The 21,010-nt window shown below is 48.2% G+C and overlaps 1 protein-coding gene across 1 annotated transcript in view; it reads left to right on the top strand.

Moving 5' to 3' along the window:
* The window catches only part of GPC4 (glypican 4), a 62,342-nt gene extending 52,259 nt beyond the window's left edge, over positions 1-10,083 (top strand). The window contains exons 5-9 of the mRNA XM_087728444.1: positions 1,352-1,482; positions 2,337-2,483; positions 5,436-5,572; positions 7,943-8,118; positions 9,496-10,083. Coding sequence (XP_087584570.1) covers positions 1,352-1,482; positions 2,337-2,483; positions 5,436-5,572; positions 7,943-8,118; positions 9,496-9,704 — 800 coding nt within the window. The 3' untranslated portion in view covers positions 9,705-10,083. The remainder of the gene's footprint in view (positions 1-1,351; positions 1,483-2,336; positions 2,484-5,435; positions 5,573-7,942; positions 8,119-9,495) is intronic.
* The last annotated feature ends 10,927 nt before the right edge of the window (positions 10,084-21,010 follow it).

Genomic DNA, 21,010 nt, shown 5'->3' with positions numbered 1-21,010 from the left:
AACCTTACCCTAACCCCCCCCAAACCTAACCCTAAATCTAACCCTAAACCTAACCCTTAACCTAACGCTAAACCTAACGCTAACCCTTAACCTAACGCTAAACGTAACCCTAACGCTCTAAACCTAACCCTTAACCTAACCCTAACCCTTACCTTTATGTGAATTGGCTTGCTTTAATTTTATTTTTATTTCAATTTTTAATTTTTTTCGTCGCGCTGTGATGACGTCAAATGCGCGCTTTCGTCGAGCGCGCTTTTGTGGACCGCGGTTTTGACGGGTCACGCTTTTCGGCAGCCCAAGCTGGAGGGCTGTTAATCACAATTAATAATCACTGGTAAAGCTGATGCTTGTTTTTCTGCTCTAAAAGTGTGAGCTCATGGAGAAGGGCAGCAGACCAACCAGATGTGTCATATTCTCACAACAGCCGTCAAACAGAGTTTAGCCGATGTCCGATGTCTCAATGCCCAAGGGCTGGTCAGGGCAGAGGGATTCATATTTTGTGGTGGTGGTGGTGGTGGGGAATTGAGTGGTTGCCCCTTTGCTGGGCTCAAGGTCAACCCTGGGTGAGAAAAACCAGATGGGTTTCCTCTAGAGCAAAGGGTCACCAACCTTCAACACTCAAGGTGCCATTTGGATCCGTTTCCCACAAAAAAATGTAAATTGTAAATTTAATGAATTTATATCATAAAAAAGACCGGAAGCCTCAAAACCTACCAAGGGTCGAAAAGCTCAATAAATCGCCTGCCGGCGGGTGTCACACATTAACATTTGTGACAGATACTTTGAGCAACGGAGCCGCAGCAGAGGGCTGAAAGAGCCGCATGTGGCTCCAGAGCCACAGATTGCCAACCTCCTGCTCCAGAGACTCCCCAACTGTAGGCCTTACTGGGAAGTCACAATATTCCAGAAGGAGACCACTGGGAACTATTTTGTCTTGCCATTCTCAAGAACCCAGTTTAATGGGGCTGTTCAGGGCAGGGGGGGGGGGACCGGAGAGAAACTGGTCTGGTGATGAAAGAAGAGAAGGGGAATGGTTTCAAATTTTAAGTGGGTTTGGAGGGACAGAAAACTCTTGTTAACTGTGGCTTATAATAATGGGACTGTTTATCAATCGGGCACGGATTCGGTGGACTGTGGAAGGAGCTGAGAAGGATGGGTTGGGAGGGAGACAGCAAGTAGTTTTGTTCTGGACAAATTTTGGGGCCTTCTCCAGATCCTCTTGAAGGCATCAGTTGGGGTGACATACGTTGGTCTGCTTATCTCCTGGAATTCCAGGTTTTTAAAAAAGATTTTGAGCCCCGCGTGAGCTCTAATCAACTGCCTCTGCTTGTCTCTGGTTTTCGTTGTCTAGATTCAATGCTACTGTTGGCCGAGAGGTTGGAAGGTCCCTTCAACATTGAGTCTGTCATGGATCCAATCGATGTGAAGATTTCAGACGCCATCATGAATATGCAAGAAAACAGCTTACAGGTGTCTCAAAAGGTAAGCGGAGGGGGGGGTCTGTTTAGGAAGGGAGGGGGAGCAAGAAGAAAGAAGGGGAATGGTTGACCTAGAACAGGCAACCTTAAACACTCAAAGAGCCACAAAGGTCCTAACTGGAATCCCCTCATTCAATCCGGTTCCCCCACCATCGAGTCTCCTCCTAGTTCGCCATCCTTTTTCCTCTACCTATCCTAACCGAAAGCCCTATTAATTGTGGAGCTGACCGGAAAACTCACCCCTTGCCATAGAGTCTCCTCCTGGCACATCCAGCTCCCCCCCCCAAAAAAAACCCCAGAAGCTCCTCTCAAAATTGTGATGCCGACTGGCGACAGGGAGCCGCAGCAGAGGTATGAAAGAGCCACATGCAGCTCCAGAGCCGCAGGAGACTTGACTCCTGGCCTAGAAGGAGTACTTCAGGAAAACATTTCCAGCGCAGGAGGAATCTCTGGCGGCTTCACCCTTTTGTCGTCTGTTGGATGTTTTGTGAGAAAGTCTTCATCCTTACAAAAGTTTCTAACTACTTAGCGCTCCAAAACAGAAAAACCTCTTGGTTTGAATCTCTTGGCCAACTAATTGGGGCCATGATATGTAAATATTGAATATAAAAAACTTGGCCAGTCACCATAGATGACCAAGAATTCATCGTAGGCAAAGAAGGGAGTTATCTCCAGCAATCTTACCAGGGTGTTCAAGGATTATGTCCATCACCTCCTGAAGGTCATTAAGGTTACAGGAGGACGGACCTCCAGCCTGCTGCTACAAGGTGCTCCATGAAATCCCTGGGTGGGGAGAACCAGTTTGTAGAGAAAGTTCACGAAAGGTTTGATGCCCCTCACGTGTCTTCATTGGCCTAGGTTTTTCAAGGCTGCGGGCAACCCAAGATGGTGGCACAAACCCGACAATCTCGCTCAGCATCAGACAGCGGCTTCAGCGCCCGCTTTAGGCCTTACAACCCAGAGGAACGTCCCACAACGGCCGCGGGAACGAGTTTGGATCGGCTGGTGAGTACAGAGCCCTGGCTAATGGCCGTTATCGTGACCCGTCAAAACGGCGTTCCACAAAAGCACGGTTGACGAAAGCGCGTATGTGACGTCATCACAGTGAGACGAAAAAGATCGAAAAATTGAAATAAAAATTAAATTACAGCAAGCCGATTCACATAAAGATAAGGGTTAGGTTTAGGGTTAGGGTTAGGTTTAGAGCGTTAGCGTTACGTTTAGCGTTAGGTTAAGGGTTAGCGTTAGGTTTTTCGTTAGGTTAAGGGTTAGGTTTAGGGTTAGGTTAAGGGTTAGGTTTAGGGTTAGGTTTAGGGTTAGGTTTGGGGGGGTTAGGGTAAGGTTTTTGCTTTATTTTTACATTTTTCGATCTTTTTTGTCGCGCTGTGATGACGTCACATACGCGCTTTCGTCGACCGCGCTTTTGTCTACCGCGGTTTTGTGGTGGAACCGGCCGTTATTGGCTCGGAAGGGCCGCAATAGCCCAATTGAACCCCAGTGGTCAAGTTTTTGGGGGGAGCAACATGTCACAGCTCTGCATTGACCTCCCAAAGATAGGTCCCCCTTCCCCCAATTATGAAGATCGTTAAAGTAGATGGATCTTGGCTTTGCTCTGTTTCAGATTGGGCGGTGGTGGTGGTGGTCCGAAGATTAACCAGGTCAGCTGGGCAGTTTTAAGAGTTGATGCCCATTTGCCTGCAAGGTAACCTTCCCCAGTAGGGGAAGGTCAATTGGTCAATTGATGGATGAGATGCCGGTTCCACCACAAAACCGCGGACGACAAAATCACGCTCGACGAAAGCGCGTACGTGACGTCATCACAGCGCGACGAAAACATCGCGCTGTGATCGATAAATGTAAAAATAAAGCGAAAACCTTACCCTAACCCCCCCCAAACCTAACCCTAAACCTAAACCTAACCCTTAACCTAACCCTAAATCTAACCCTAAACCTAACCCTTAACCTAACGCTAAACCTAACGCTAACCCTTAACCTAACACTAAACGTAACCCTAACGCTCTAAACCTAACCCTAACCCTTAACCTAACCCTAACCCTAAACATAAACCTAACCCTTACCTTTATGTGAACCGGCTTGCTTTAATTTTATTTTTATTTCAATTTTTAATTTTTTTCGTCGCGCTGTGATGACGTCAAATGCGCGCTTTCGTCGAGCGCGCTTTTGTGGACCGCGGTTTTGACGGGTCACGGAGATGCCGCCCATCTCACGAAAACAAAATGCAGTAGTAAAATAGTAATTACAGTTAAAAAACATCGTGAAACCGCAAGAAAAAAATGTAGCTTTTGAGCCAGTGTTAAAATGACTAAACTTAAGGGGTTTAAAACCCCTCTTGGCCTCCAAGGCTGGATTTAAGTCCTTTATCAAAGGCCAGTTGGGTTGAGACCGATCTAACCAAGATATGGCATTCCACAGAGAGCCAGATGCTACCACTCCAAAGGCTGGCTGAGGAATTCTGGGAGTTGAAGTCCATCTATCCTATGTCTATGGGGATTCTCAGTCATCCAGGACATGGTTATCCCAAAGGTGATTTTTTTTCAAGAGGCAACAAGGCTTTCTGGTTTTTCTTTGAAGATGCTTCGCTTGTCATCTGAGAAGCTTCTTCAGCTCTTGACTGGCACCACTCAGGTGACCCCCGAGGACCACTGGTGGGTTTCAAAATTTTTTGGAACCTCTTCTGTAGGTGTGGCCTACTTTCCGGGTCCACTGGTGGAACCTCTTCTAATCGGTTCGGTAGATTTGATGAACCGGTTCTACTGAACCAGTGCAAACCGGTAGGAACCCACCTCTGCCGAGCACACATTTAAACCTCCAATCGGCCTCAAGTACCCTCTAAAAGGATGCAAATGACCAGTTGTCTGCAAGGAGCATAAATCCTTCCCTTCCCCACCATCCAGTCAGGGGTGAAGAAGCGTCTTGGATGAGAAGTGTCTTCCAAAAAAGCCCACTTGCCTCTTGAAAAAGCACCTTTGGGAGATCTGCCCGTCAGAAAAAGGCTAAAGTTGAGAAACTCTGCTCTGGAGGGTTCCACCACAAAACCGCGTTCGACTAAAGCGCGCTCAACGAAACTGCGTAGCTGACGTCATCACAGCGCGACAACAGCGTGGAGAAAAAAGCACGCTGTAAACGCTAAAGCTAAAATTAACCCCTAAACCTAAACCTAACCCCCCCTAAACCTTATCCTAAACCTAACCCTAACCCTAACCCTAAACCTAACCCTTAACCTAATCCTAACCCTTAACCTAACCCTAACCCTTAACCTAACCCTAAACCTAACCCTTAACCTAACGCTAAACCTAATCCTAACCCTAAACCTAACCCTAAACCTCACCCTAACCCTTAACCTAACCCTAACCCTTAACCTAACCCTAACCCTAAACCTAACCCTTAACCTAACGCTAAACCTAATCCTAACCCTTAACCTAAACCTAACCCTAACCCTTAACCTAACCCTAACCCTTAACCTAACCCTAACCCTTAACCTAACCCTAAACCTAACCCTTAACCTAACCCTTAACCTAATCCTAACCCTTAACCTAAACCTAACCCTAACCCTTAACCTAACCCTAACCCTTAACCTAACCCTAAACCTAACCCTTAACCTAACGCTAAACCTAACCCTAACCCTAAACCTAACCCTAACCCTAAACCTAACCCTTACCTTAACTTGAATCGGCTTGCTTTCAAAGCGCTATTTAAAGCGCCCTCTTTTGTCCGCGGTCGCTGTTGTCGCCCTGCTGATGACGTCAGTGACGCGGTTTAATCGGGCGCGCTTTAGTGGAGCACGGTTTTGTCGTGCCACGGCTCTGGAGAACCTCAACTAGCTAACCAACAGAGAGCCCGGCCGATAAGATAAGGCAACATCTGATAACGAAGGGGGAAGGTGGCATGGCGTAAGGGGACCCCTTTTGAGCTGGATTTCCTCTCGTTCAACCCAAGGTGACCGACGTGAAGGAGAAACTGAAGCAAGCGAAGAAGTTTTGGTCTTCCCTTCCCGGCAGCATCTGCAGCAACGAGAAGATGGCCGCCGGCAACGTTCACGAAGAAGAATGCTGGAACGGAAAGAACAAGAGCAGGTGAAAAGGAGCCTTTGATGCTCAGGCTTTGCAGGTGGCTCGTTTGATGCGCCGCGTAGAGGCAAGAAGCGTTGAAAAGCATGGTTGGTCGATGAGTCGCCATGGCAGAATCCACCGGCAGGGCTTGGTGTTTAGAGGGAGGGTGCTTTTAGCATCCTACTGCGGTTTTGTCATCCATGTTTCCTGGTTTAATGTTCCTTGTGAACCGGGTGTGATTATAGCAATAGCAATAGCAGTAGACTTATATACCGCTTCATAGGGCTTTCAGCCCTTCTCTAAGCGGTTTACAGAGAGTCAGCATATTGCCCCAACAATCTGGGTCCTCATTTTACCCACCTCGGAAGGATGGAAGGCTGAGTCAACCCTGAGCCGGTGAGATTTGAACTGCTGATCTAGCAGTAGCCTGCAGTGCTGCATTTAACCACGGCTTAGTTCCTTCACTGATCATGCATTCCTGGCTAATCGTGGCTTGTTCCATTGAGAAATCTCCGCTGTCGGATTTGCACACAGGCTGAAAATGTTGTTGGTAGACCAGAAAATCTGGAGAGACAGGAGACCATTGAAGCTTAACAAATCACCCTTAGCAATAGTAGTTAGACTTATATACCGCTTCATAGGGCTTTCAGCCCTCTCTAAGCGGTTTACAGAGTCAGCATATCGCCCCCACAATCTGGGTCCTTATTTTACCCACCTCGGAAGGATGGAAGGCTGAGTCAACCTTGAGCCGGTGAGACTTGAACCGCTGAACTGCAGATAACAGTCAGTTGAAGTGGCCTGCAGTACTGCACCCTAACCACTGCGCCACCTCAGCTCTTTGGGAACCTGAGAGCTCCGAAGGGGGAAGAGGGAATGGAGATGGCACAGAGAGACAGAGATGGAGGCTGGGCCATCCGTCAGCCCTCAGGTGGAGAGTCAACAGCCCCCAGGTCTGGAGGTGGCTGATGAAGAAGAGGAGGAACAGCTGGGTCCAGGGATTGACGTGTGGAGGTTCAGAAGGCAGAGGAGAGGAGAGCAGTGGAAATCTATGGGCCGGTCCTCGGGACGGAAGAGCCACTGCTGCTAGCGAAGCCCCACCCTAGCTCTGGGGATCAAAAGCAGGGGGCGGAGATGAATAGATGGGGCCGGCAACTATCCATCTCCCTGCCGGATGGACTTCTTAGCTTGCGTTTAGAGAGAAGCTTTTGCCGGGGCTGCTAATAAAGGAATCATCGAGGTAACTACAGAGGGCTTGTTGCGTTTGGGGAGCTGGGTCAGAACAATATGGTTCACCGACAAATGCGCGCCGACAAAAGCGTGCCATCAGCAAACAACATAGTGGGACGCGAAAACAACGTTAACAACCCTAACCTAAAAACCCTAATCGCACTTTTGTGGGCGCGGTTTTGTCAGCGCACTTTAGCGGGCACGCTTTCGACGTCGCGGTTTTGTCACCGCGCATTTGTCAGCCGCGCATTTGTCGGGTCACGGAACGATATTACTTTGGTTTTTATTTATTTTTTTAACCGTGGTTCTTTTTTTTTTTTTTTGCTGGTCTGATAAATAAACTTTAATTGGCTAGATGCCAACAAACTAAATCACAAATTACAGATTACAAAGAACAAATCAAACTATAACATTGCTTGGTCTTCTTTTTTTTTTAAATTTCATCATTCCTCAATCAGTAAGACATCGAAGTACAATTTCTTGTGTATCAAAATAATTCTAGTTTACCACCAAATTCTTGTCTAGCCTAATATATACCCCTCCCTCCCTCCCCCCTCCCCCCAACCCCCCTCCACCTCCCCCCCCCCCCCCCCCGACTTCCCAGAACCCGTACACGGTATGGATTTTTAACAAACACAGTCTAAAATCTATTGAGAAAAAAAGAAATAAAGAAATTAATGACATCTCTACATTGACCTTAGCTTCTTCTTACTGAACTAACTTTAAACAATTTAAGTCATTTCTGATCTTAAGCAAAGGCTAACTGGAGTTTCTTGGTCCCGTGTTTATTTTGTATATAGTCAATCCATTTTTTTCCAGTCTCGTTTCTATCTCTCATTTGAGTGATCTTTAAGATATGCCGATATTTTAGCCATCTCGGCTAAGTTTGTGACTTTCAATGTCCATTCTTGGATTGTAGGCAAGTCTTCCTTCTTCCAGTATTGCGCCACCAACAGTCTTGCTGCCGTTATTAGATGCAGAATCAAGTTAGTCTCTACCGCTGTAAAGTCAATACTTATACCTAGTAAGAATAGCTGAGGAGTGGTTCTTAATGACTTGGTCACGCTGCTCCCTAATGAGGGGACGGATGGATAAAACGAAAGGCCACCACGTATATGGAGGGGTTACCTCCACCTGACCTGAAGCGCCAACTTTTTCCCCCCCCAGGTACCTCTTCGCCGTGATGCCGAACGGCTTAGCCAACCAGGCAAACAACCCCGAGGTGGAAGTGGACACTTCGAAGCCGGACATCATGATCCGCCGTCAAATCATGTCCCTCCGCGTCATGATCAGCAAGCTGAAGAACGCCTACAATGGCAACGACGTGGACTTCATAGATATCAGTAAGTGGATCTTGAGGGAGGCGCTAAGTGAAAGCTCAAAGCCTGTTGGGTGCCCCAGGAGGACGTTTTCCTACCGAATTGGCCTCTGGGCGTAGGTCGTTAAGCGAGGACCCATCCAAACTGCCATAAAAATGCAACTGCCCATCGTCTTTTCAGATTAGGTATTTTTATTTTTGCGTGGATGGTTTGATTCCTGGGTGTCATACAGTGCAATACGAACAAACATAACAGTATTATTCCTAATAATTACATTTCATCTCCATTTTTAGTTTTACTAACTTAGTTCTGTGTTTCTCAGCCTTGGCCACTTGAAGAGTTGGCGGAATTCAACTCCCAGAAATCCCCAGCTGTGATGGCTGGGGGATTCTGGGAGTTGAAGTCCACCCCTCCTCAAGCGGCTGGGGAATTCTGGGAGTTGAAGTCCACACGTCCTCAAGAGGCTGGGGAATTCTGGGAGTTGAAGTCCACCCCTCCTCAAGCGGCTGGGGAATTCTGGGAGTTGAGGTCCACCCCTCCTCAAGAGGCGTGGGGATTCTGGGAGTTGAAGTCCACCCCTCCTCAAGCGGCTGGGGAATTCTGGGAGTTGAAGTCCACCCCTCCTCAAGCGGCTGGGGAATTCTGGGAGTTGAAGTCCACCCCTCTTCAAGAGACTGGGGAATTCTGGGAGTTGAAGTCCACCCCTCTTCAAGGGGCTGGGGGATTCTGGGAGTTGAAGTCCACCCCTCCTCAAGCGGCTGGGGAATTCTGGGAGTTGAAGTCCACCCCTCTTCAAGAGGCTGGGGAATTCTGGGAGTTGAAGTCCACCCCCCTTCAAGAGGCTTGGGAATTCTGGGAGTGGAAGTCCACCCCTCTTCAAGAGGCTGGGGAATTCTGGGAGTTGAAGTCCACCCCTCCTCAAGCGGCTGAGGAATTCTGGGAGTTGAAATCCACCCCTCCTCAAGAGGCTGAGGAATTCTGGGAGTTGAAGTCCACCCCCCTTCAAGAGGCTGGGGAATTCTGGGAGTTGAAGTCCACCCCTCTTCAAGAGGCTGGGGAATTCTGGGAGTTGAAGTCCACCCCTCTTCAAGCGGCTGGGGAATTCTGGGAGTTGAAGTCCACCCCTCCTCAAGAGGCTGGGGAATTCTGGGAGTTGAAGTCCACCCCTCCTCAAGAGGCTGGGGGATTCTGGGAGTTGAAGTCCACCTCTCCTCAAGAGGCTGAGGGATTCTGGGAGTTGAAGTCCACCCTTCTTCAACGTTGAGAAACACTGGATTAGCTTATAACCCGTGTCTGAATTCACAAGCAGAGGCAGGAAGAGAAATCTCAAGACGCTTGGCTGAATCTTAAAAAGTGGATCATTATTAATTATTTTTTTTGTTCCTTCCCCCCACCCCCCAGGTGACGAAAGCAGCGGAGAAGGCAGCGGGAGCGGGTGCGAATTTCAACAGTGCTCTCCTGAGCTGGTGCTGAACGCCACCGAAGTCACACAGAACGTCAACAAAATCGATCAAAAAATGACTGATTTGGCCGTCCGCTTCGGCCCGTCGGAAGCCGTTCTTCTCTTAAGCCTCTTTTTCTTCCTCCTGGCTCAAAGACAATGGAGATAACTAAGCCTGCTCCTCCTTTTTATTATTATTATTATTATTTTTTTAAAAACCGTTGGAGAGGGAGGGAAAAAAAAGAACTTTTTTTTAAAAAACGAAAAATAAAAATGCCGAGGGGGGCCTGGATTTCACGTTTATACCACCGAGAGACATTTTGGGGAAGGTTTCAGAAAGTTCCTTTGTAAGTTAAACGGAAAAACACCATGTACAGGTTTAAAAAAAAAACTCTTGTTGCCACTGGTTTAAAATTTTTTTCCCCCTTCCCTGCCCTCTTTTCACTTTTCGGAAAGAGGGAGACGGGTTGAAATCACAAAAACCGTTTGGGCCAGTTAATCTCATCTGTTGACCGAGAAACCACAATAAATGTGGGACGTCGAGTGTGTGTGTGTATATACAGGCCTGTCATTAGCCCTGGTGTGTCTCGTTGCTTTTTTATTTTTTATTTTTTATTTTTAAATCAGGCTTTCTTTCCTTATCGCTCTGTTCCTTGAATTTTATTTTATCTTTCTTTTTAAAGGCAAAAAAAAACCAACCGATTCTAGATTGGGGTATCTGAAGAATGACTTTCTTTCCCGGAATTGGAAATGTTATCTCTATAGAAGCGGACAGATTTTTATTTTTTTAAAGTTATCGTATTTCGTAGACCAAGAGAGAAGGTGCTTAAAAAACAACACAACAAAAAAAAAAATTCACACTCTTTTGCCCAGATCTCACCTGGGACAGGTGCTTCTTTAGAAGAAAGAGGTGTGGATTTTTGAGAAGGGAGCGTGAAGAGTTGGTTTCGTGTACTTCGATTTCCTTTTACGAGAATCCAGGTCTCCCTCTTAACAGAGGATGGGGTCAATTTGCATTTGGGGGGGGGTTTGCAGATGTGGGAGAGAAAGTCAAGATGTCACTCCCAATGTGACAGAAAGATGGGGATTTGATGGCATCATTTCAGCTGCCATTTTGATCTCGGATGTTGAGGGGGGGTTGATTTCGCTCAGGAAGAGAAGATAGCAATAGCAGTTAGACTTATATACCGCTTCATAGGGCTTTCAGCCCTCTCTAAGCAGTTTACAGAGTCAGCATATCGTCCCCAACAACAATCCGGGTCCTCATTTCACCCACCTCGGAAGGATGGAAGGCTGAGTCAACCCTGAGCCGGTGAGATTTGAACCGCCGAACTGCAGCTAACAGTCAGCTGAAGTGGCCTGCAGTGCTGCACTCTAACCACTGCGCCACCTCGGCTCCCAAGAAGAGCTTGGAAGCGCCTCTGGGTCAGATCTAAAGGACCAGTTGATTCAGCTGGACTCGCTTCCCTTAGTGGTGGCTTCTTCCTGGGAAATAAATTTTGGTTGGAATTTCTTCCAAGGTCCTCGTTAGTGGAATGACGGACTATCCGGTCCAGTCACCGTTGCGTTCAATTTGGAAATGATCTTTTGGGATCCAGGAGAGGTTGTGTGGAGAGAAAGCAAGGCTGTCTCCCAAATATTTGGTCCGCCTGGAACGGCCCGAAAAATGGCATGAAATGGTTCCTCAAAAATGCCACGGGAGGCCCTATAGGGAAGACCCCCCAAAGCGATCTACATCTCTGTCCTACTTTTGAAAGGTGTTGGCATCCCGCATGCAAGTTTCTCAAGCCTATTGTTGGAGAATGTTTTCGTTCTTGCAATTTAACATTCTTTTTCAGTTCGCCGACAAAAGGGCGAACGACAAAACCACGCCCGACTAAACCGCGGTGACAAAACCGCGTGTTCTAAAGCGCTCCGACGAATGAGCGCTGAATCGCGCCGACAACAGCGCGGCGACAGAAGTACGCTGTAAAACTATACCTAAACGTAACCCTAACCCTAAACATAACCCTAGCCCTAAATCTAACCCTAAACCTAACCCTTACCTTAACTTAAATCGCCCTTCTGCCGGCGTGCTGTTGTAAATCGCCCTTCTGTCGACGCGCTGTTGTCGGCGCGTTGATGACGTCGTGGTTTTAGCGACACGGTTTAGTTGGGTGCGGTTTTGTCGTTCGCCCTTTTGTTGGGTCACGTTTTTTTTTCATCTTTCTTCCATTCCTAGTTCTTGCGTTCAGCGCATAGCACAGAGTTCCTAAAGCGTGCTCTTGCGAGGGAATTTTAGGTAAATCTGGAAGGCCTTCGGCTGAGTTTTAACAACGAACCCGATCCCCACGGGCGTAATCTTTCCAGAAGGAGCTCGCTGATTTGTTAAAACACCCTCTTGCTAAATGAGGCAGAATTTACGCTGACTCTTTGCTGGCGGGGGGGTGTTTCCCCCCCTCTCCCCAAACGTACATGAAGACATAAAACCTGCAGAAGGAATGTATATATATATATATATATATATATATGCATGGTGTGTGTATGTGTGTGGATTTTAAACAGCTGAAATTCTTCTCCCTCTGCCTTCTTTTTTCTCCAAAAAAAAAATGTCCTCATTGCTTCAGAAACTACCTCATTCCTCAGGAATTTCCTTTTTAGCTCTCCCCCACCCCCCAAAAAGGCAATGAGTCTGCAACGGAGTGAGTTACACCCCCACAGACCCCTCTTAGATTGCTTTTCATTGAGAGGTTCGGTTCGAGCCCAGCTGTTCGGTGTTGAGATCTGGTCCCCCTAACAAAGGGATTTTTCAGAACATCGTTTCCCCCCCACCTTCTTTTCTTTTCCAAGGATTTCCTTGTTTCTTTTTTTTTAAGAGCCGAGGTGGCGCAGTGGTTAGGGTGCAGCACTGCAGGCCACTTCAGCTGACTGCTTTCTGCAGTTCGGCTGTTCAAATCTCACCGGCTCAAGGTTGACTCAGCCTTCCATCCTTCCGAGGTGGGTAAAATGAGGACCCAGACTGTGGGGGGCGATATGCTGACTCTGTAAACCGCTTAGAGAGGGCTGAAAGCCCTATGAAGTGGTATTTAAGTCTAACTGCTATTGCTATTGCTATTCTTTCTGTTATCCTTCCAAGAACTCCTAGAGGTGTCCTGTTCTGGATTAACGCTAACCAACCCAAAAAGCGTGAATATCCTGCGCCTGGATTTTGACTTTCAGTTTTTAGAGAGGACGGAGAGGAGAGAAGACAGGTCGCTCCTCAACCTAAGACCACAGTTGAGCTCCCTGTCGCTAAGTGAGAGAGAATTTATGTTAGGTTTATATTTGACCGCATGCTCCGTCCCATATTTGAGTAGACCGGATTGCCCTGATTAAAAAACACACACACACACACACATACGATTAAGTGAGCCAGTTGTTAAGTGAGTTTTGCCAGATTTGATGACCTTTCTTCCCACCGTTGTTAAGTGAATCGCTGTGTTAAGTTAGCAATACGGTCGGGCAGTGAATCCGGATTCCCCATTGACTTGGCTCGTCAGAAGGTCGCAAAAGGGGATCACGGGACGCCCTAGGAGGACACGGCAGCCGTCGTAAATAGGAGTCAGTTGCCCAGGGGCCTGGATTTTAATCACGTGCCCATGGGGAGCGGTCGTAAGTGTGAAAAATGGTCCTAAGTCATTTTTTTCCCCCAGTGGTGGTGTAACTCCGAAAGGTGGCAAAGTGAACTGTTGTAAGTCAGGGATTATTTGTGCTTGCGAGGTTGTGATCAGGCTCAGCTCAGAGGGAGGAGTGGGATTTCCAAAACAAGTCTTGTTGTTAGTTGTGAAGTCATGTCTGACTCATCGTGACCCCATGGACAATGTTCCTCCAGACCTTCCTGTCCTCTCCCATCCTCTGGAGTCCATTGAAGCTCAGGCCGGCTGCTTCGGTGACTCCATCCATCCACCTCCTTCTCTGCCATCCCCTTCTTCTTTTGCCCTCCATCGTTCCCAGCATGAGGCTCTTCTCCAGGGAGTCCTCCTTCCCTTCTCATCAGGTGGCCAAAGTCTTTGAGTTTCCTCTTCAGGATCTGGCCTTCTAAAGAGCAGTCAAGGTTGATCTCCTCTAGGACTGACCAGTTGGATGGCCTTGCAGTCCAAGGGACTCAATGCAGGAGTCTTCTCCAGCACCAAAGGCCTCCATTCTTTGGCTTCCTTCCTTCTCATTAGGTGGCCAAAGTCTTTGAGTTTCCTCTTCAGGATCTGGCCTTCAAAAGAGCAGCCAGGGTGGATCTCCTCTAGGACTGACCGGTTGGATGGCCTTGAAGTCCAAGGGACTCGCAGGATAGATAGATAGTTGTGAAGTCGTGTCCGACCCATCACGACCTCATGGACAATGTTCTTCCTGTCCTCTCCCATCCTCTGGAGTCCATTGAAGCTCAGGCCGGCTGCTTCGGTGACTCCATCCAGCCACCTCCTTCTCTGCCATCCTCCTCTTCTTCTTTTGCCCTCCATCCTTCCCAGCATGAGGCTCTTCTCCAGGGAGTCCTTCTTCCTTCTCATCAGGTGGCCAAAGCCTTTGAGTTTCCTCTTCAGGATCTGGCCTTCTAAAGAGCAGTCAGGGTGGATCTCCTCTAGGACTGACCGGTTGGAAGGCCTTGCAGTCCAAGGGACTCAATGCAGGAGTCTTCTTCTCCAGCACCAGAGTTCAGAGGCCTCCATCCTTTGGCGCTCAACCTTCCTTATGCTCCAACCTTCACAGCCATCCATTGCAAAAACAAGAGTGTAGCTCAGGATAAAAACTCAGGTGAGGAGAATCTGATTTGTCAGTGGGCAAATGAGGGCTGTGGGGATGATTCCCACATGCAGCCCATCGCTTGGCAATTGTAACGTAATGTGTGAATGCCCCAAGAACAATGCCGCATCAGAGCAAGCTAGCAGAGACTCTTGACGCAGAGCAAGTAAATTGAATATATTTAAACTGAATATACTTTTAACCACCATACATGGCTGGGAATAACTTTTTTCACAACCTTTCACAAGAAACAGCCTTTCACTCCTATGATGCATTTCCTGAAATCTCTTTAAAGTTTGTTTGTCAGCGTCAAAGCATGGAGAAAAAATGGACTCTGCTGTAGCTATGCTCGGTTTCCAAACTCTGCTTCCTGGAAGCCACAAAGTCTCGTCTTCTTCTTCTTCCTTCTATCCAGCTTCTTGGGAACGGCTGCTAGATTTCTACGCCAGGCTTTCCCAACCTTGGCAACGTTTAAGAGGCCTGGGTTTGCCAACTCCCAGAATCCCCCAGCCAGCATGGAGAATTGGAAGCCCAGGCTCCTTAAAAGCTGCCAAGTTTGGGAAACTTTGGTGTGGAAAGCTAGAAGATGGCTCGGTGGGCCAACCAGACCTACCGAGAGATGTTGTGAGATGAAGAGCCAGAAGTCCTGGTCTCGGGGAAACTGGGCTACGCCGGTTTTCCCCGCTGATTTGCTGCTCCTCCAAACTCTGGAGCATTGGGACAAGATTTTCTAAATTTCTTTGGGCTGAGCCGTGTCTCTGAGGTCCATGGCAGGAAACATCTGTAGGGCGGTTCCTGGTGACGCATCTTCACATGTGTTTTGCTGTTTTCCCGCTGTCTTATGTAACGTTACGAAAGGAAGGGGGCATTTAAGGAGAGCTGGCACTGCCCCTGGCAGGATGGGCACAGAGTCAGTGTTTTCAAAGCCCCTTTTTTTCTCTTTGATTCCAAGCCGAAGGAAGAGTTTTGAAGCTCCACCTTCTTTTTTTTAATAAATTTTATCTCCTTGGACCAGACATCCAAGGGAAGCAGGAACCTGTAACTTGAAATCTTTGGGCGGCCATACATAAGCTGCAACTTTTTATAAGGGCGTCCTCCGGGTGCCGTCGACCGGACAATGCCGGCTGGCGACTCCCCGGGGGAGGGCCTTCTCTGTTGCTGCGCCGGCCCTGTGGAACGGATCTACCCGTGGAGATCCAGACCCTCCCCACTCTCCCGGCCTTCCGTAAAGCAATAGCAGTTAGACTTATATACCGCTTCATAGGGCTTTCAGCCCTCTCTAAGCGGTTTACAGAGTCAGCATATCGCCCCCAACAACAATCCGGGTCCTCATTTTACCCACCTCGGAAGGATGGAAGGCTGAGTCAACCTTGAGCCGGTGAGATTAGAACCGCTGAACTGCAGATGGCAGTCAGCTGTAGTGGCCTTCAGTACTGCACCCTAACCACTGCGCCACCAAGATCTGGCTGTTCCGGCAGGCCTGGGGCTGTTGATCAATGTCCAGCCCCACCTACACTGAATGGATGATGTGCAATTTTAATTATGTACCTTTGTTTTTTAAAAAATTAATGTTTTTTATCTGTCTGTAAGCTGCCCAGAGTCCCTAGGGAGTGGGCGGCATACCAATTTTTATTAAATTGGAAATTGGAAATAAGGAGCAGAAGAGAGAGAGAGGGAGAGAGAGAAATCATGCCTATCAGATAGAACTTTCCCCCCTTGGGAAAGGGGGGATCGGTTGAATCAGGCGTGCGTCTCTCCTTCTGCAAGGGTGGATTTCCTTTGCATTGAGATGCGGTGGGGTCCCCGGCATCATATTTGCACCGTTTTTTTTTCCTTCTTTAAAAAAAAGGGAACTAGATTCTGGGAAATGACTTTTTCCAAGGCAACTGTGTTGTTCTCGGCTGAAAACCTGTGATCCAGGCCAATGCGCTTTGTTTGAGGATAGGGACAGCCAGATTTCTTCTGTGGTTCCTTTTTGGAATGATTTTTAAGGATGGAATGTTTGAATGTTTGAATGTTTATTTTATTTATATGCCGCCCTTTTCCCCCGAAGGGGACTCAGGGCAGCTCACAACTCAAACCAGGGAAGGGGGATACAAACAAAAAATTAAAAACGACACATAACAATGCATAATTTAAAACACACAACAGTCATACCATTTGAGACGGGGGCAACAATTCTTTAGCCCCAGGCCTGTTGGAACAGCCAGGTTTTAAGGGCTTTGTGGAAGGCCCGGAGGGTGGTGAGGGTTCGAATCTCCACGGGGAGTTCGTTCCAGAGGGTCGGAGCAGCCACAGAGAAGGCTCTCCTCCGTGTAGTCACCAGTCGGCATTGGCCGGCGGATGGAATTCAGAGGAGGCCTAATCTGTGGGATCTAATCGGTCTAGTGGAGGTAATTGGCAGCAGGCGGTCTCTCAAGTACCCAGGTCCAATACCATGAAGGGTATTGGAGCAGGAATTCGGGCAGGGCGAGAAGCAACGGATGGAAACTCATCAAGGAGAGGAGCAAATCTAGAACAAAGACATTTCCCAAGGCGTGGAACAGTTTTTCCTCCAGAAGTTGTGGATACTCCAACACTGGAAGTTTTTAAAGATGTGGTTGGACAACCGTTTGTCTGGAATGGTGCGAGGCTTCCTGCCTGAGCAGGGGGTTGGGCTAGAAGACCTCCAGGGGACCCTTCCAACTCTGTTATTCTGTTCTTTTCCATATCCCAAGATTAGAAGCACTCCCTTTTCCTCTGGATCAGAGCTAAGAAGTCAATCCATATAGGCCACCCTTGGTTTCTCAGCATTTCTGCTCTTTATTGCCTCACTTTAGGTGATGGTGGTGCGCGAAAACGGTGTAGGTGCGTGCTATCATGTGCGTGCGTGTGCCTGCCCCCCTGCTCATGCGCGAGCGACCCACCCTGCACGTGGGGGGAATTTTCGCCTCCCCAGATTCCAGAAGCTTTTCTGGAGCCGGGGGAGGGCGAAAAACAGGCCCAACAGGCCAGCTGGAAGTTTGGGAAAGTTTGCCCGTTTTTCACCCTCCCTGGGCTTCAGGAAAACCGCCCGGAGGCCGGAGACCCGGAGCCGAGATGCCACCTGTGCCTTAAGTTCTCCATCCCGGGTTTAGGCTGAGCAAACTTTCGAATCTCACGCTCCGAAGTTTGTGTTCCGCATGAAAACTGCATTTTAATCAAATGCGCCGAAGGCTCTTTTATTTCGCCGATGGTAGAACGGTGTCATTTTGCTGGATTTTGTCAGCCCTTGAGGTGAAATGGGGGCTGCGGGGGGGGAACCATTCAGCCAGTGCCTTTGGTGTGACATCCAGTCAACGCTTCCCCACGTGCTTAAAAACGTTATTTTGGAGAACGAGGGCGTGACCCGTCAAAACCGCGTTCCACAAAAGCGCGGTCGACGAAAGCGCGCATGTGACGTCATCACAGCGCGACAAAAAAGATCGAAAAGTTGAAATAAAAATTAAATTACAGCAAGCCGATTCACATAAAGGTAAGGGTTAGGGTTAGGGTAAGGTTAAGGGTTAGGGTTAGGTTTAGAGCGTTAGCGTTACGTTTAGCGTTAGGTTAAGGGTTAGCGTTAGGTTTAGGGTTAGGTTTAGGGTTAGGTTTAGGGTTAGGTTTAGGGTTAGATTTGGGGGGGGTAGGGTAAGGTTTTCGCTTTATTTTTACACTTTTCTATCTTTTTCGTCGCGCTGTGATGACGTCACATACGCGCTTTCGTCGACCGCGCTTTTGTCTACCGCGGTTTTGTGGTGGAACCGAACGAGGGTTAAAATTTAATTTCTTCCCTGCGAAACTGCGCGCCTGAAGTTCTGTTTTCTTCCACAAAGCCCCCCCCCCCCACGAAGTGCCCAGTCCTGAAGATGGGAGTAGACCAGGCTTAAGTTTCAACCACAGGTTTCTCGGAATAAATCAGAAGCTGAACCCAGGGAATGTTGGTGGCGCAAGCGAGATAACCCTCTTGTTTTGGCTGACGCTGCAGTTCCCGAAATACCTCCGTCCCCGTCTCCATCCATCTGGGCTGTGGTTGCCGCTTCGCAGAGGGCCCTTGAAGGAATTGTGCGACATAAATAGCGAGTGCCCACGTCGGCTTTTCTCTCCAGGAAAAACCCGACGCTTCTGGTTTGCTCGCATGGCGACATGGGATGAGAGCCCAGGCTTGTGCCCACAAATGAGTCCAGCTAAACCGATGCCCTCTTCCTGGAGACGGGCTTGAGCCAAGATGGGCTGTCTCAGCCCTTTTGGCGGCCTTGAGGTTGGAGCGAAGGAACACCTGACGGTGTACATTGCATTTCCTGAAGGATTTTTCTCCTAAGTCAGCTTCAAACTTCAGCGGCGAAGTCTGCAAAGGGGCTCATTGCGGCTGAAGAACCCTCCTTGGGTGGGGGGGAGAACGTTGGAATTTCCATAACTTTCATTCAATTCTCAATCCTCTGGGTCATCGTTGTTTCCAAAGGTGCTTTTCCAAAAGGCAACTGGATTTCCTTGGTTTTTTTCCTTTTGAGAACGTTTTGCATCTTCATCCAAAAAGCTTCGTGGTTGAGAAATGTTTTCCAAAGAAAAAAACGAAGCAAGTTTAATTTAGGAAATTTGGGGTGGGTTATTCTTCCTCCTTGTGCTCTATTCCAGAGTAGCATAGCTAACAAAAGGGTTTTCGGGTGGCATCTATTGATTAAAGCAGATTAAAGTCCCATCGAATGATATTGATATTATCCTTCTGGATTGACGTTCCCCTCTTTGGAAGAGAAGTCACAGCAGTGAGTTATGTCTCCTGAGGAGGAACAGATGTTTACTCCATCCTTGCCAAATTTAAGCAGGAATGGAACATGATTTCTAGGAAAGAAATTCTGAGATGGGTCGAAAATAATAGCCGAAGGGTTTTCAACAAATCCTTGCAATAACCTTGAATGCAAAGAATAGAATTTGAATTTGAATTTATTGCACTTATATGCCGCCCTTTTCCCCGGAGGGGACTCAGGGCGGCTCACAATCCAAGATCTCCAATAGAGATCTAAAGAGTGTTTTTCTACCATGGCAACTTGAGGTAAGGACTTCAACTCCCAGAATTCCAAAGCTGGCTGGGGGATTCTGGGAATTGAAGCTCACACTTCTTCAAGTGGGTTCGGTTCCCCCGCCCCCCCTTTGGAAGAGACGTCACTGCAGTGAGTTGTGTCTTCCGAAGAGGAACAGATGTTTACTCCATCCTTGCACCACCAAGGAGAAAGTTGTCTTGAGGGAAGGAGTGTGAATGTTTTCTAACAAAGCTCTCGGGAGGCAAAACATCACAACGCCGCTGGAATGTGGCAGTAGAAGCCAAGAAGACTTTGGGAAACGGGTCCTGAGTTCGGCCAGGAGGAATGACTCACTCCGAGACATCTTTAAATGTGTTTCTGTTTTGGGGCAGATGTCTGGAAATCTGAATCCTTGTGGCCATGTCAGCCCTTTAAAGTAGGCCAGATCGGGAAATGGGCGTTGCGAGGATGCCAGGAATGCTAGATTATTGTTGTAGGGCATGATAACAGAAGGGGGCGTGGTGGCTCAGTGGCTAAGACACTGAGCTTGTCGATCAGAAAGGTCGGCAGTTCGAGGGTTCGAATCCCTAGCGCCGCATAACAGAGTGAGCTCCTGTTACTTGTCCCAGCTTCTGCCAACCTAGCAGTTCGAAAGCACGTAAAAAATGCAAGTATTGTATATATATTGTATTGTATTTAATAGATTTATAGGCCAATCCCAGAGGACTTCGGGCGGCTTACAACAAAAAAACAAATCATTAAAAAATAAAGAGTTAAAAACAAAGGAGACAGATTAAAAACCTCATCATGCACCCAATCTGGTCGGGGCTGGACCTCAACCATGAGGTCAACAGCCCCAGGCTTGCCAGAATAGCCAGGTTTTGATAGCCTTTCGGAAGGCCATGAGAGTGGGCAGGGGTCCAGATCTCTGGGGGTAGTTCATTCCATAGGGTCGGAGCGGCTGCGGGGAAGGCCCTCCTGTGCGATCTTATCGGCCGTTGGGAGGTATGCGGCAGAAGACGGTCTCGCAGGTACCCAGGTCCTAAACCATGTAGGGCTTTAAAGGTAATGACGGGCATCCTGAATCGCGTTCGGAGACCAATAGGAAGCCATAGGAATGGTTCGGAGACCAATAGGAAGTAGAAAAATAGGGACCACCTTTGGTGGGAAGGGAACAGCGTTCCCTGGGCCTTCGGCGTTGAGTCATTCTGGCCACATGACCACGGAGACGTCCTCGGACAGCGCTGGCTCTTCGGCTTTGAAACAGAGATGAGCACCGCCCCCTAGAGTCGGGAACGACTAGCAGATATGTTTGAGGGGAACCTTTACCTATGCTGGAGTGTACCGTTATGTAATGGGAAGAACTTATTTTGGGCACGTTATGGGGGGGGGATTCACTGGAGAAAGCAATTACGCTGGGGAGAGTTAAGTTGTGGGAGGAAACCAGGTTGACAAAGAACGCAACGGCTGGATACCAGCAAAGCGAGACCAGGCAGAGCGAGGAACAACTCACAAGTACTAGTACAAGATCGGAAGATGCGGAGAGCCCTGGACCATTGAATTGACAAAGAGTGTCACGACTGAATGGATGATCGTATCCGTGACCCGTCAAAACTGCGGTCCACAAAAGCGCGCTCGACGAAAGCGCGCATTTGACGTCATCACAGCGCGACGAAAAAAATTAAAAATTGAAATAAAATTAAAATTA

The sequence above is a fragment of the Thamnophis sirtalis genome, unplaced genomic scaffold (assembly GCF_051295495.1).
Source record: "Thamnophis sirtalis isolate CommonGarterSnake01/CBP01778 unplaced genomic scaffold, rThaSir2_p1.2 scaffold_13, whole genome shotgun sequence".
In the NCBI taxonomy this organism is placed as follows: domain Eukaryota; kingdom Metazoa; phylum Chordata; class Lepidosauria; order Squamata; family Natricidae; genus Thamnophis; species Thamnophis sirtalis.
Note: the sequence above shows the minus strand (reverse complement) of the source record. Positions and strands in the feature narration are given on the sequence as shown.